This window comes from Xyrauchen texanus, chromosome 33, assembly GCF_025860055.1.
Source record: "Xyrauchen texanus isolate HMW12.3.18 chromosome 33, RBS_HiC_50CHRs, whole genome shotgun sequence".
NCBI lineage: Eukaryota > Metazoa > Chordata > Actinopteri > Cypriniformes > Catostomidae > Xyrauchen > Xyrauchen texanus.
This window is the reverse complement of record NC_068308.1, coordinates 3,729,872-3,745,197: the sequence shown is the minus strand read 5'-3', so window position 1 is coordinate 3,745,197 and position 15,326 is coordinate 3,729,872. Positions and strand designations below refer to the sequence as shown.

General features: G+C 41.1%; 1 protein-coding gene across 1 annotated transcript in view; it reads left to right on the top strand.

The window, feature by feature from the left end:
- Window positions 1–15,326, top strand: part of LOC127626532 (SH3 and cysteine-rich domain-containing protein 2-like) — a 71,008-nt gene that overhangs the window by 13,979 nt on the left and 41,703 nt on the right. The window contains exons 2-3 of the mRNA XM_052102398.1: window positions 6,991–7,366; window positions 7,613–7,707. Coding sequence (XP_051958358.1) covers window positions 6,991–7,366; window positions 7,613–7,707 — 471 coding nt within the window. The remainder of the gene's footprint in view (window positions 1–6,990; window positions 7,367–7,612; window positions 7,708–15,326) is intronic.

The window sequence follows — 15,326 nt, the reverse complement described above, 5'->3', positions numbered from 1 at the left end:
CAAAAGCAGAAAACTAATCAAATAATATTACTTATGAAGAGACATGTCATAGCTAAAAAAATGAATAAAACATTTTCAAAACAAAGTTGAAAGCTGGGAATGATAAGACCACAAAATGTACAGAATATATCGACTTCTCAATTAAACCTCTCTACAAGAAAATAATTAGTGAGGTAGAACTTATAAATGGAAATTTCTTTGATTTTATTCGTGATTAAATGTTTATGGGGTAATTTCCAAATTTTGTACCATCTCAATCCAGCCACACCCTGCGTCAGACATGCTTGTGTAGTGTCTCGGGTGTGTTGCGTCATAAACAATGTTCACTGTGGTGGTCACTGTGTCACAACATAGGTCACTCTGTCAAGTTGAATATAGTTTAATACTCAATCTTTAAACACATCTTGGGATCCCTTAGTTTGGATTTGCGCTCCTTCAAGTGTTTTGAACGCAAGAACGTAACACATGTCTGTGTTGTGTGTCTGCTGAATGTTGTTTTCTTTACAGCTGAAATTTCACTTACTGCCCTCTGGAGTAAACAGGTGGTACTACAAGCTTGCATTTCTCAGGAATCTTCCTTATTACGGTCCGGGGACATTGTGATTAATTGCGTAATTGTTTTTGTAAAATTAATCGCATTGAATTAACGCGTTAAATCGACAGCCCTAATATAAATACAAACAAATATAAATATGTAAATTTATAATAAACATACTTCTTAAAGACTAGAACTTTGCTGATATTTAGCAGATTAATTGCTCATATTTCTAGTCTTTACTAAAGTCGTTTGTTGCGTCTTCACATCTGCAGTGTTTTAATTTCTTCCCCAGATTATTCTTAAAAAAAAGTAAAAAGCCCTATACATTGACAAGAGCTGTTTCTGATGTCCTTTAAACAAAGCAAGCCTCAAAGACTCAAAAAGCCACAAAGTAATATTTTTCATGACTTGTTTTCTTCATTTTTATCAGGTATGAGCATTATTCAGCAAGCCACACTTCAGCTCCTACTAATGCTTTGCGCTATGCATATGCAAATGTCTATGTACTGCTCATAGCTTTGATGTTTGCTGATTATTTTACACTGCTGTTATTGTATTTGTTTTAACTTGCAGTTAATTGTCTTTTTGTGATTATTCAGAGCTCATCCTATACTTAATATGTCTTCTTTGGTTGTCACCATTATTGTGATTTGTATGTCAAATAATGAAGTCCATGTGAGTTACGGAGTAAACATGCACTTATGGAAACAGTGCCACAGTGTAAGTGATCTCAAAACAAAAGTGATTACACAATTTCAAAATGAAAGCCATTGTGTTCTTTTGACCTTACTAAGTGTATTGAATTCTCGCTCTGTTACGGGTTCTGCATGGCCATGTTATAGCCAAGGGTGGCATCCAATATCGCCTGTAGGAAAGGCTGTTACTTGTGCAGCAGTAGGCTGGCCCAAATTACCCCGCAGCCCACCAGGATAACACCCGATGCTCCCGATGTCCAGTCCGCACCTGGGCCACACTACTGCGAAAATGATCTACTGTTATGCTAAGAATACAATACAATACAATATATTTTTTGGCCGATTTTACTATTTCTCTTATGAGTAATTTGACTTGGCATTTGCTAAAGAAGGACATACATCGATAACTATAACAAAAACAAAAAGACAGCTGTCCTTACGTTTAAATACAAAAATACAATACATTAACTACAAATATGTGCAAATAATGAGTGAAAGGAACATAGAAATGTGCAACAGCGTATGGTGTAGAAACAATTGCATCAGTATGAATGTACACTCACTAAGCATTTTTTTTTTTTTTGTGATTTTGGCCATGGTGTGATTGTTGGTGCCAGACAGGCTGGTTTGAGTATTTCTGTAACTGCTGATCTCCTGGGATTTTCATGCAAAACAGTCTCTAGAGTTTACGCCAAATGGTGGCAACAAAAAACATCCAGAGAGGTCAACGGAGAATGGCCAGACTAGTTTGTGCTGAAATAAAGGCTCAGATAACCACTCTGTACAATTGTAGTGAGTAGAATAGCACAACATGTCAAACCTTGGGGCAGATGAGCTACAACTGTAGAAGATCACATCGGGTTTCACTTCTGTAGGCCAAGAACAGAAAGCTGAGGCTGTAGTGGGCACATCCTCACCAAAACCAGACAGTTGAAGACTGTAAAAACATAGCCTGGTCTGATGAATCTCAATTTCTGCTGAGGCACACAGATGGTCAGAATTTAGCACCAACAGCATGAATCCATGGACACATCTTTCCTTGTGTCAACAGCCTGTGAAAAGGTGTTGGTATTGTTTTCTTGGCACACTTTGTTAAAACCAATCAATCATCACTTAAATTCCATAGCCTGTTGGAGTATTTTTGCTGACCATGTTCATCCCTTCATTAGCACAATTTACCCATCTTCTAATGGCTGTACTTTCAGCATGTTAATGCACCATTTCATAAGGCAAAAGTCATCTCAAACTGGTTTCATGAAAATGACAATGAGTTCACTGTTCTTCAGTGGCCTTCCCAGTCACCGGATCTGATTCCAATAGAACACCTCTGGGATGAGGTATAACGGGAGATTCGCAGAATAAATGTGCAGCTGACAAATCTGCAGAAATTGCATAAATGAGTATAGTTTACTGAGCATGTGGATATGCTTGTTTTTCTCAACAAAAACATGACATGAGATACAATATAAACATGATAACTATTATATGTTGAGTGTTTATATTCGTCCTGTATATTAATTGCATCAGTCTACTTTATTAGCGGCTTCTTTTTCTTTGCTTTACGTGAGCTTAAATGCTTTCATTCTATACTTTTTTGTTACCCTTCTGTCACTCACTCGACGTTGTGTCGAATGAAGTGACACAAGGGGGTGTTCCTTGGGAGCCTTGCATACCTATGAACTTGAGGAAAGGCCAATGAGAAATTGGCAGACAGAATTTGCATGTCCCAACCGATTTTTTCGTCGGAGCCGAGTGGTTGTACAGCAGCAAGCTGAAGTTTCACCACTATTCCACTCACCTCTGTTGGCAAGAAGCACTGCTGTTGGATCCTACAACGCATTCCCAGCAGTGTTTTCTCTCTCTGCACGCTGTGTAGTCCACAACCCTGGGTGATTCGACAGCGCTTTCTCTTTCCAGAAGAGTGTTTTCCCCTCCTAAAAGAGTTTGATTTCTAAAAGAGTTTATTTTCTCTCATAAAAGAGCAATACACGGTCAGGCATAGAACGTCCTTTTCAAGACGCGTCTTTTTAAAATATGCCTTTCCGCCTCCCTAAAATATGCCCTTTTTTAGTTCTTGGATGCGGTCGATATCTCTCCACAAAGATATCTTCTTTGTGTGCCTGGGAAGCAATCACACTGAGGCAGCATTTGTGGTTGGCTCATGTACTCATTGCGAGAACATGACCATTGCAGCGCTGCGGTCGCGGCTCTCCTTTCTTAAGGTAAACGCCACTTCAGACGCCCCCCACGTCACTCATTCCCATGGGATTGATGAAGACCCGGCTGCCGATGAAGGCGACTTAGGGGATGAAAATGGGCTCGGTTTTGCCGGGTAAATCCCCATGAACCACCCGCCCCCGGCACGCTTGCTTGCTTCAGTCCGGGCTCGGGATGAGTGTGGCTTGCCTCGCGGCCAGCCGCCGTTCTCCCTTGAGCACCTGGAATTGGATGAGGACATTGCCGCTGCATCAGATAGCGTCCAGGCATCTGATGCAGAGGACTTGACTGGGCTTCCACCTTCGGGTCAGCCCGCCCAGTCTGAGGCCGACACGCAGATGGCCAACATGCTTAGCCGGGCTGTCGTGAGCGTAGGATTGGACTGGAACCCTCCGTCCTCCCCATAGCCCTCACAGCTTGACGATTGGTACCTCGGATCAGAGCGCCGCTCCCAGCCCATCTTTAGGACCCGTAAAGCTTCTAATTGCTCCTGAGATGGAGGACCCAGGCAGTCAAACGTTCACTCCAGAGCTGGTATCAGGACCACTCCGTCCCCGGACACATTTTGCATACATTTTTCAATAAAAAAGTGATTTCCTCACTCCCTGGGTCATCCAGCTGGTGCGTGCCATTCTCATGGCGCCCGGCTCCAAAAACCTACAGTCCCAGCTCCCCGGATGCAGTCACCTCGCCTCCGGACCCGCAACTGTCAATCCACGGCAGGCCGGCGCTGACAAGTTCCGAAGACGCCGCTCCAGGACCTCTTCCTCAGTCTTTAACCCGCCCCCTGCCAGGTGTGCCGAGCAAGGTAAGTGCTTTGAGTCTTTACTCAGCATGCAAGCCTCGGGATGCCCCCTTGCGGGTTCGAGCACGCTCAACGAGAAGTTAATTCCCTCTTCAGGCAACTCCCTGTGATGTATTTTGTTACTTTCCCCCAGTCGGCAGATCCACGTCTCCCTTGGGCAGTCCCACTGCCCCCAGTCACTGTGTTTGTAGAGCTCCTCCCTCATCAAGTAGGACTTACATCCGCGCCGCTCCGACATGGGGCTTGACAACCCACGTGGTGTATTAGCCACATATCACCTCCCCTTAGTTTGGGCAGGATGTGCAGGGTCTTTTCCCCCTGAAAGAATAGGATCGGGAAAGACTGCCTTCCCCGACACATTTCCTAGCATTAAGATAGCCCCAGCCGCTTTACACTCTATGCGAGAGACATAGAGAGAGAAAAGCTGGTCATGTAAGCTGGTCATGTTACCCCCTCAGGGGTGCTGGGAACCTAAGGTCTGTATATGACACCTTTTCTGGGGGCGTTGGGGAGGGTTACGTGTGGCCGATACAGTAGCCGTAACACACTAGTTACTAGCCGTAACTAGCTAACACATATGTCAAAGACACTGGCCTGTAGTTATTTAGACAAGAGACCCTTTGCTTTTTTGGGACTTGAAACACTATGGAATTCTTAAACAGACAGGAACTGATGACAGGACCAGAGACTGATTGAAGATATGTGCAAACAGTGGAGCTAGTTGGTCAGCACAGTGCTTCAGGGAGGCAGGAAAATCAGGTTCAGGTGCTTTTTATGTTTAGTTTTTTTGAAGAGTGTCTTTAAATCTTTTGCTCAGATAGTCAATGATAAGTTTGTTTTGGGGCAGTGGCTGTTGTCTCGCAGACCTATATAAGATGCTAATTGCTTTGAGTGGATTGAGGTGGTTTTGGAGGCTGTCTTTCAGATCTGTAGGAGAAAGGTTTAAGGTTGTTAGTTAATTGGCGGTCGTTCATGGACGTTTGTTTTCTTTTTGTAGCTTGTGATGTGTTTTAAGCCTTTCCAGAATGATGATGGATCTTTGGCTGATAACTGTTTTGTCAGCTTTTCTGAGTACCTTTTTTTGATTGTAACAATTCCCTTTGGCAACTTTTATTTGGCCTTTTTGAAGAAGTCTTTATTTCCACTTCCACTGAGAGTTGCTATCTTGTTTCAAACCCTAGTTAGCTGCCTCACCTTCTATATAAGCAAACACATACTAAAGTAGCCTTCAAAGCCTTTTATTTGACGTGGGCAGCTATACGTAGCCAGTTCAGTGAGACCAAGAGGGATTTGACATGGGCCCTCTTTGGTTCGATGAAGACCAGATCTGCTGCCATGTTGTGGATCATCTTTAAAGGCTTTATCATGCTAACTGGAAGGCCACCCAACACAGCATTGCTGTACTCCAGTGTTGAGATGACAAAAGCCTGGTTAAGGAGCTGTGCTCCTCAGACAGGTAGGACCCGATACTTCTGAAATCAGCATAATCTGCATTATTGGTAGTTGTTGAGATGTGTGTAGTGAAGTTTATTTGGTCATCAAACTATTTCCTGGCTGGCCTGGCTGTTGTTAGCATTGTTGAGCCCAGATGTACAGTGATGTTGTGGCCGTTTGATGAGTTAGTAGGGATAACAAGGAATTTTGTCTTCACAAGTTTGAGATGAAGGTGAAATGACAGGTAGAGCTTCATCATCTGCATTTATTGTTTACAAGCATAATATGGTACTGTAACAAAATATTTACATGGATTTGTAGAACAGATGCTAAAACGTCAATCTCTCGGAGAAGGGTGTTTGTCTGATTCACAAATATACATTTGGTATACATCATCTACAGACCCTCCTGACAAAATGTTATAAAAAATAATTTTTATTTGTTAAGTCATTTGGAAGATAAAAGCTAATTCATTTTTGGGTGTGGCCCATTATGACTAATTTGCCTGTTTCTTGTAAACTTAGTACATATGGACAACAGAATTTTATGAGGTCACATGCAAAATTTCATAAATTATGGCGTCCCCTACCATCGGAAATTTATGAAATTTTGCATGTGACCTCATAAAATTCTGTTGTCCATATGTACTAAGATAACAGTTACACTATTAGGATTTTCTTAAATTATGGCATCCCCTACCATCTGAAATTTAAGAAAATCCTAATAGTGTAACTGTTATCAAAGCAGTGGAAATTTGACTCAAAACAGCAGTCTATAGGATTCACATGATCTATTCTGTCAAATTTGATTATTTTGGTCATCTTCTGTCCATATAATCTTGGATGTTGATAACAGCCACATACTGTAAAGAACGGAGAGGATATTTTATCTTTGGACACACATTACACAGAATGAGTCAAACCAAACATGTTCTCTCAACACACAGTGAAAGGATTTCACTGCTGAACATTGCCATTATATCACTTAGTCACTGATGAGTTCAGTCTGAAAATTTACCAGCCAATGGCTTATCACAGTTGCATAGCCCTCTATGTTGTGACTTGCATAGATTAAAAGATCGATCTTGGGATTTAAGGATCATTCAAATGGAGATTGTGATGCATCAGGGAACTCGATATTTTCACCCAGCCCTAAGGCTCAGAGCTAATCCTTATGTTATTGTCGATACAATGGAATAAGTACTGATTGCATCAAGTCCTTACATCAGCACAGATAGACACAACATTTTCCCTGGTCTCTTCTAGAATGTAGCTGTAATGTGATATTGTCTTTCATTGCAGCTCCAGCGATTGAAGCGCTCTCTTTCTTTCAAGTCGGTCATGAGAAGTAAAAGTGTTGAGAACTTCTTCCAGCGCACCAACAACGAAGCTCGGCGTTATCCAGACTTCATCTCTGAACATCCTTCACCTGCTCTGCAACCTCCATCTCCACCATTTCAGGAGTGTCCCCTGCCATTTGATCGTTCACCATCACTGTCACCATCGATCAGCCCCAACCCATCGCTGTCATCACAGTCTCCCGCTGTCAGTCCCTCCATCTCTCTCAGTTCTAAATCCTCACTCCAATCACAGTCCTGCCAAGAGAAGAAACACTTTTTTCAGGAATATGTGTTTCGCCGACCAACTGTTTGTCAGCTGTGCAAACAAATGATAATAGGTATGTAAAGATACCAACTTTATATACACACAGACCCTGTGGCTGCAATAAATATTAATAGGTTTAGTTCACCCAAAAATTTAAATTGTCAAAATGTACTCACCCTCATGTCGTTCCAAACCCATATGACTTTCTTTCTTTAGTGGAACACAACATTTTGAACTTTATAAACATGAGGTATTACAAGTACCTATAAGTCATAAAAAGTTATTTGGACCAACATGTGCTATTTTTTTGTCTTTCTAGGGAACTCTAAGCAGGGTTTGCGGTGTAAATCATGTAAAATAGGAGCTCATCTCTGGTGTTCCTCTGAGCTCTCCCAACAAGCCTGCCATGGCAAGGTGAGGCAGTTCAGTTCACATTACCTAAAACCACAAATGCTCTTGACTTAATGCGATGTAATAGCATTCTAGCGACAAGGAAATTGTTTGTCCAGCCTGAATACTAAACAGTGTTCATTTTCACACCGTTCTTTATTTAGTCATAATTTTTGTCTTTTGACAAAAAAACAGACACCAGTGAAGCACCTCACCTGCCTATCAACCTTTCTTTGCATGCTTGCCTTTTTATTTAGCAGCCCCTGAAACATGCTTGCATTTAGGAGGCATTACAATCTCATAAATTATGTAATGTTTGCATGCATCCTTGCTTGGATGGGGTGGACTTGCCCCCCATCGTATAATATATCTTTTTGTCCCACTTTAAATTGGTGATATTGATTGGTTTTACTACAAGTAACAACTATTTCACAGTTTACATTTATATTTAGTCATTTAGCAGATTCTGTTATCCAAAGCGATTTAAAAAAATTAGGAACATAAGCAATTTGTCATATAAATCAATATCTGCAGGATCGCTCTGCAGATCCTGCAGCTGGCATAGTACAGAAGTTAGAGCAAAGAAAGACACCATTTTTTTTATAAATATAGAACGCAAGTGCCTTATATTTGTGGACTGATTAAGTGCTCATGAAAGAGATGCGTCTACAGCTGTTTTTTTGTATGTTGAGAAGGTCTCAACAGATTGGGTGGGGGTTAGAAGCATATTTCACCACTGAGGAATGTGAATGATCTGGATAGCGGATTTGTGCCTCATTGCAGTGGAACCACCAGGCGGTGCTCATTCTTTGAATGCAGGGAGTGAGAAGGGACATATACCTGGAGGAGTGAGTTGAAGTAAGAGGGTGCTGTTTCATCATCTGTCCTGAAGGCCTAAGTCAAAGCCTTGATTTTGATGCAGGCAGTGACAGTGGAGTGAGATCAAGAGGGGGTAATGTGGGCCCTCTTTGGTTGATTAAAGGCAAGACGCGTTGCCGCATTCTGGACCAACCGCAGTGGCTCATTTGTGCTAGTTGGGAGGCTGGCCAAAACAGCATTGCAGTAGCAGAGTCTTAATATGACAAGAGCTTAGACCAGGAGTGTATTCAGACAGGAAAGCTCTGATTTTCATAATGTTGTAAAGTGTATACCTCCAAGACCAGGCGGCTGACTAGATCTAGTCATCAAACACCACTCCCAGGTTCCAGGCTGTCCTGGATGGTGTAAGTATTGCTGAACCAAGATGAATTGTGAGGTTGTGGTCAACAGATGGGTTGGCAGGGATTACCAGAAGTTCTGTCTTGGCAAGGTTGAACAAAGGAGTTGTTCCTTCATCCAGGCTGAGATATCTGAAAGACAGTGAGGTTGTCAGGCTGGAATGCCAGGTAGAGCTGCATATGAGTAGGTGTGATAGAAGAAGCCATGTGCCTTTATGATAGGTCGGAGTGATGCTTTGTGGATCGAGAAGAGTTGGGGCCCAAGTAGGCCTACTGATCCCAGAGGAACACCTGTGGTCAGCTGGTGTGACTTGGACACTTCTCCTCTCCAGGAGACCTTGAAGGATCTGCCTGTGAGGTATGACTCAAACCATCCAAGCATGGTGATGCCCAGGTCGGAGAGGGTGGACAGGAGGATCAGGTGGTGCACTGTGTTAAAGGCAGCAAGGTCAAGGATGATGAGGACAGATGATTTGGAATTAGCTTTTGTTATTTTCAGAGTTTTAGTTACACATAGGATATCAGTCTCTGTGGAATAACCTTTTGCTAAACCAGAATGATGACTATCAAGTAAGTTGTTCTGTGAAAGAAAAGCAGACAGCTGGTTAAACACAACCCTCTTAAGAGTTTTTGACAGGAAAGGTAGGAGAAAGACCAGTCTGTAGTTATCAAGTACTGTTGGATATTGTGTTGCTTTTTTGAGCAGTGGGGTTGCCCAAGCATGCTTAAATGTTTTGGGGAAGGTTCCAGTTGTAAGGGATGTATTGCTGATGTGTGTGAGTGTGGGCAGGATTGGTGGAGAGGCAGCTTGCAGAAGATGAGAAGGAACAAGGTAAGAGGAAAAGTAGTAGGACAGTTGGAAAGAAGACCTTTGGAGACATCTGTCTCGAAAGAATAGAGAAAGAGGAAAACAGAGAGAGATATGTCGGAAGGGAGCGGTTGTGGGTGTGTGTGTAGAGCAGTGGTACGCAGAGTGCCCCGGGTAGTACACAGCACGACCCAGGATATTTATATAAAAAAAATTAAATTAAATTGTTTTCCATGTTTTATTTCTAATGTATGATTACAATTTAAATATATATTTAAGATAGCGCACCTTTTTCTTTTTTTACATTGGCAGTGCAGGATGTGAATTGGTAATATTCTCGTTGCACGCGGCTGCACTGATGACTCTGTGCGCACACCACAATATTATTCCCATGCAGAAAACAGAACATCAAATACTAATGAGGCAAGATATAATTCCGTTTGTTTTTTACACATTCTCAGACTTCCTTAAAGTCTATGATCTTAAATAGTGCTTTTGACTCAAAGACACTGGGTTGTATTTAGCTGTATTTTGATTTTGATTTCACTGGAAGATTGCTCGAAAGAGGGACAGAGAAAAGGAGTGCACATCTGACAGCTGAGCCACGATCATTGCCGCTATGTCACCAATGGCCTGCCTATGACTAGAGAGAAGGAAAATACTTAGTTTGACAAGTTTTAAAGTTAACGACTGGTAAGTGCATGATTCAGAGTAAAAATGAACCTCAGATAACTTACTGCACCTGCTGTTTTCATAGATCACATGCACATTATCAAATATTTTTAAGGGTGATGCTAGCTGCCTAATTTTAGGGGGGCTGAGATGAAAAACAGTGTCTAGCAATGCCTAAGCCCCAAATTTCTAAATGTATATTGTAGTTTGTTTGAACTGGATTGCAAAACTCCTAAATGTTAATATTGTACGTTTGATTTTAGAAACATACTCTTGCTGATCTTGATTGTGTAAACTACAAGAATACTGGTAATAATCAAATATGGCATCGTGTATGTTGCTCACAATACTTAAGACTACGTTAAAAATGTATATGTGCCGAATGCTGAAAAAATATTTGAATGAACATTGGTGGTGAATGTTCTGATTTGATCGAAGGTGGTACTTGGCCTAAAAAGTTTGAGAAGCACTTGTTTAGAGAACTAATGTTCATCACCTTGTCAGTGAAAACATTTTCAAAGTAATCATCAGTCAGAAAAGCAGTGAGAGGAGGTGGGGGAGGATTGAGGAGAGAAGAGATAGTTGTATACAGTTGGCGGGAAATTGCAGTGTTACTGATCTAATTCTGTTAATAGATAACCTTGGCAGCAGAAACACTAGAAGAGAAAGACGAAAGTAGAGATTGATACTTGCTCAGGTCAGCTGGTGCTATCGACTTGCGCCACTTCCTCTCAGCAGCCCTGAATTTAGTCTGGGGGTCACAAAGTGTATTGACAAGCCAGGGCCTGGAGGTTTTGGCACGTGCTGCCCTGGAGGTAGGAGGGCAGACACTGCCACGGCAGAAAGTTAGGGTAGAGCAAAGTGTGTTTGTGGCTTCATTAAAATCACATATATAGGATATGTGTGAGTAAGGTAATTAACCCGTTTGTGATGTTGGTTGTACAGGTGTTCAGCTTTTTCAGCTCATGCAGCAGAAACTGAGAAATCCCCAACATATTATGACAATCTTATTATGATTATTTTAATCTATTCTTTCCAGATAATTTTTCCTGATTTAAAAAGATTAACTTCTAAACAAATGAATTGCAATATCGAAACCCATGTAAAAAAATCATTACCACTCACATGAGATGAAGTCATATCAGAAACCTTATATATAAGTCCAAGACAAAAATGTAAAAAAAATTAATTGTAGTTGTAGTATTTATGTTGTTGTATTACTTTTTTCTCATCATCAACAATGTTGTAATTAAACAAATATCGTAATTATGCGTCTTTTTTGTCCCATTTTCGTTATCACTGAAAAAATGTCAAAAACCCTTCAACAAATTTTCATCAGTAATTTCGTTGACAAGATTAGCACTGATGCAAAACTGCTGCATGATGCAGCCCAATAACAGCCAATCAGAACATATTTGATGTACAGTTATGATGAGCAGGATTTTATACCAATGAGAGTTGACAGTGGATGGGGAAACCCGGCTCAGATTTATTTGGAAGAGAAAACTATCATGGCTTGTCGTATTATCACATTGTGTCTGGTGGACAAAATGCTAGTCTCCACTGTTGTGTGTTTCATAAACAATGCTATAAGATTCAACCCCCTCAACCACCAAACCCACCCAACTGGCTGTGGTGCAAAACCTAGTAAGCTGTCTTGCTGTCTACCATTTACATAGGCAGCTACCTTCTAAAGGCTCAGGTTCACTTCATTTTACCACGGTTCAGATCATCTCGCACATGGTTGAGTGCTCAGCCTTTCAAAGTACACTGATGAGCCAAAAGATTATGACCACTCACCGGTGAAGCAAATAATGATCATATCCTAACAAGGGCACGTGTCAAGGTCTGGGTAGATTAGATGGTAAACAAACAATCAGCTCTCATATTCAAAGTGTTGAATGAAGGAGAAATGGGCAGGAGTAAAGACCTAAGGGACCAAATTGTTATTGCTAGACAACTGGGTCCGAGCATCTCTGAAACAGCAAGGCTGTTTGGCACCCAAGGCAACAAAGTTAGGTTCCAGGGCAACGAAGGCTATCCCGTGTTGTCTGAATTGACAAAAGGTCTACTGTGGCATAAGTCACATACAATTTTAGTGATGTTACGGTGGGAATGTGTCACAACACTGCATATGGGGCTGTGTAGCTGCAGACCAGTCAGAGTGCCAATGGTCTTTTCGACCATCGAAAGCACCTACAACTAGCATGTGAGCGTCAGAACTGGACCTTAGCAGTGGAAGAAGGTGGCCTGGTCCAATGAGTCCTGTTTTCTTTTTGATCCTGTGGACATTTGTGTACGTGTGTGCCGTTTACCTGGGGAAGTGATTGCACCAGGGTGCACTGTGGGAAGACGACAAGCCAGTGGAGGGAGTGTGATTCTCTGGGCGATGTTCTGCTAGGAAACCCTGGGTCCAGCCATTCATGTGGATGTCAATTTGACACAGGCCACATACCTAATCATCATTGCAGACCAGGTACACCCCTTCATGGCAATGGTATTCCCTGATGGCAATGGCCTCTTTCAGCAGGATAAAGCACCCTGCCACACTGCACACATTTTTCGGGAATGGTTTGATTGTCATAATGAAGAGTTCAAGGTGTAGCCCTGGCCTCCAAATTCCCCAGATCTCAATCCGATTGAGCATATCGGACTTACAGGACATGAAGTATCTGCTGCTAGATACCACAGGACACTTTCATGGGTCTTGTAGAGTCCATGTCTTGGTGTGTCACCACTGTTTTGGTGGCATGCGGAGGACCAAGAGCATATTAGCATATTAGGTGGTCAAAATTTTTTGTGGTGTATACTCTTTTAACCGCAAGCAAATACGACTGCTTTTGGTACTCTTTTGATACAGTCAACAAGCAGGCACATTGAGACTGGTTTGATACGCTTTTTGAAGAAACTCCATGTCGCACATCATGTTGCTGTGTTACAGCCTTCGCATTGGGAGTGTGTCTATGGTACCTTAAAATGCTGTCTAGGTAGCAGGTTTTGGAACACAGCTACATTTCAGCTATTTTTCCCATAGTGCTGAAGATCCGTGTTAAATGTGATTATTTGTTCCAGAACACAAACTCTCTCTTCTCTTCATTTCACACATAAAGTCTACATAATGAAAACACAATCTGCTCCTCACAGGCTGAACAGGCACTTTTATAATTACATTTTTTCTCACGTTTACTCAAACTAGGTCAACAGACTCCAGTGCATATCTCTCAGAAAAGTTGTTTCCTTCAGATGCTTGTGTGTGTGTGTTTGTGAAAAGGTTTTCACACAGAAAACACATTCTGTGATTAACGAGAGAGCAATAGGAAGGATTGGGGAAGAAAGAAATATTACATTGTCCTGGACAAGCCTGAATTTTGTGGAACATGATCCACTTTGATTTGATAATTTTGATGTTTTGGATGCTGATGGTGTGCTTCTTAACTAGCTTAGACTTGCTTGATCAACCAGCTTCAAAAGAATAGTTGTATTGGTCCACCAGCTAGACCAGTACCAAACTAGCACTATCCAGCATTAACCAGTGTGGACAAGCATGGAAATTCAAGTTGGTTTAAGCTGTTATTTTCAGCAAGCAGTGACATTTAAGGCAGCATGACAAGCTCTACATTGGAAGCCAACCCACCCAGTATGCACCCTACACAAAACAGCTCTATTCATGATAACTGCACAGGACACTTGACTCTGACTCTCAATTGGTTTTAATAGTGTCTGATGTTATGCTGCTAAGCGTTTGAGGAGATACAACGCATAATTATTCTTAGCATTCAGAATTATTGGGTAAATTAGTCAAATTTTAATTGGATTTAACAATTTACTTTTCAGTATTAAATCCAATATACATAAAGTAAATTTGTACTTATATTGTCAACACTGATTTTGGAGGAATTCAATCACTTGGATTGTCACAATGCACTCTGGGATTGTCTTATCTTTGAATGAAACATGCAATTCTGCCTTAGATTTAGGCCAAAACGAGGTATGTTAGAAGGCATCATAGTTTTGCTGCCTTCTGTTGGGAACAGCCTTCGCCTTAGAGTGGGTTTTTAATGCTTAAAACGATAGGTAGGTTTTGGAACAGAGCTACTGTTTGTTATAAGTAGCATAAGGGGTTCTTCCATGTCAAATAAACCACATCTTAGAAACTTTTAGAATTTTTGTATTTTTGTTAAAACTTCTTCTGAAGAAAAATAAAAAAAAAACTATCCCACCTAATTTAAAGGCCCTTTTCTGCGGTTTTAGGGCATAAAAAGAATAATAAGAAAATCAGGACAGATAATGTAGATCTTCAGCACTTTTGTGTTTGGACCCTTAATGATGCATTCCAGAGCACTGTGGATGTACATTTCTGAAATCCAAAAACTAGATATAGCTATTGCACTTACTGGAGAGCCACACGTGTCACTTATTCTTAATAATGGTATATTCATTGATCTTTGAAAATCAAGATTTTGACATTATTGTATTTTTATGTAAATTTATTATTTTATAAATTTTATTAGTTCTTACCTTTGTATTGTTTGACAAGAAAAACTAGCTTCATACCATGTGACCCACATTTAGTTTTAGTGTGCACTGTACATACTACAAACACAAAAGATTTGTTCACTATATTAGAAGACATTTCATAGACTTGTGTTTATATACAGTATACACTCAATGTGCACTTTATTAAGAACACTATGGGCCTTATAAAGTGCCCGACATTGTCTTCTGTTGTTGTAGAGTGGTTATCTGAGTTACTGTAGCCTTTCTGTCAGCTCGAACCAGTCTGGCCATTCTCCATTGGCCTCTTATCAACAAGGCGTTTCCGTCCACATTTCAGTTTGTTCTCACACAAGGCTAATGATATTTTCTATCCCTTAAACCTAACCCTCACACAACCTGTGCACATCGGTAGATTTAAAGAAAAACATGATTTGTCTGATTAATGAGCC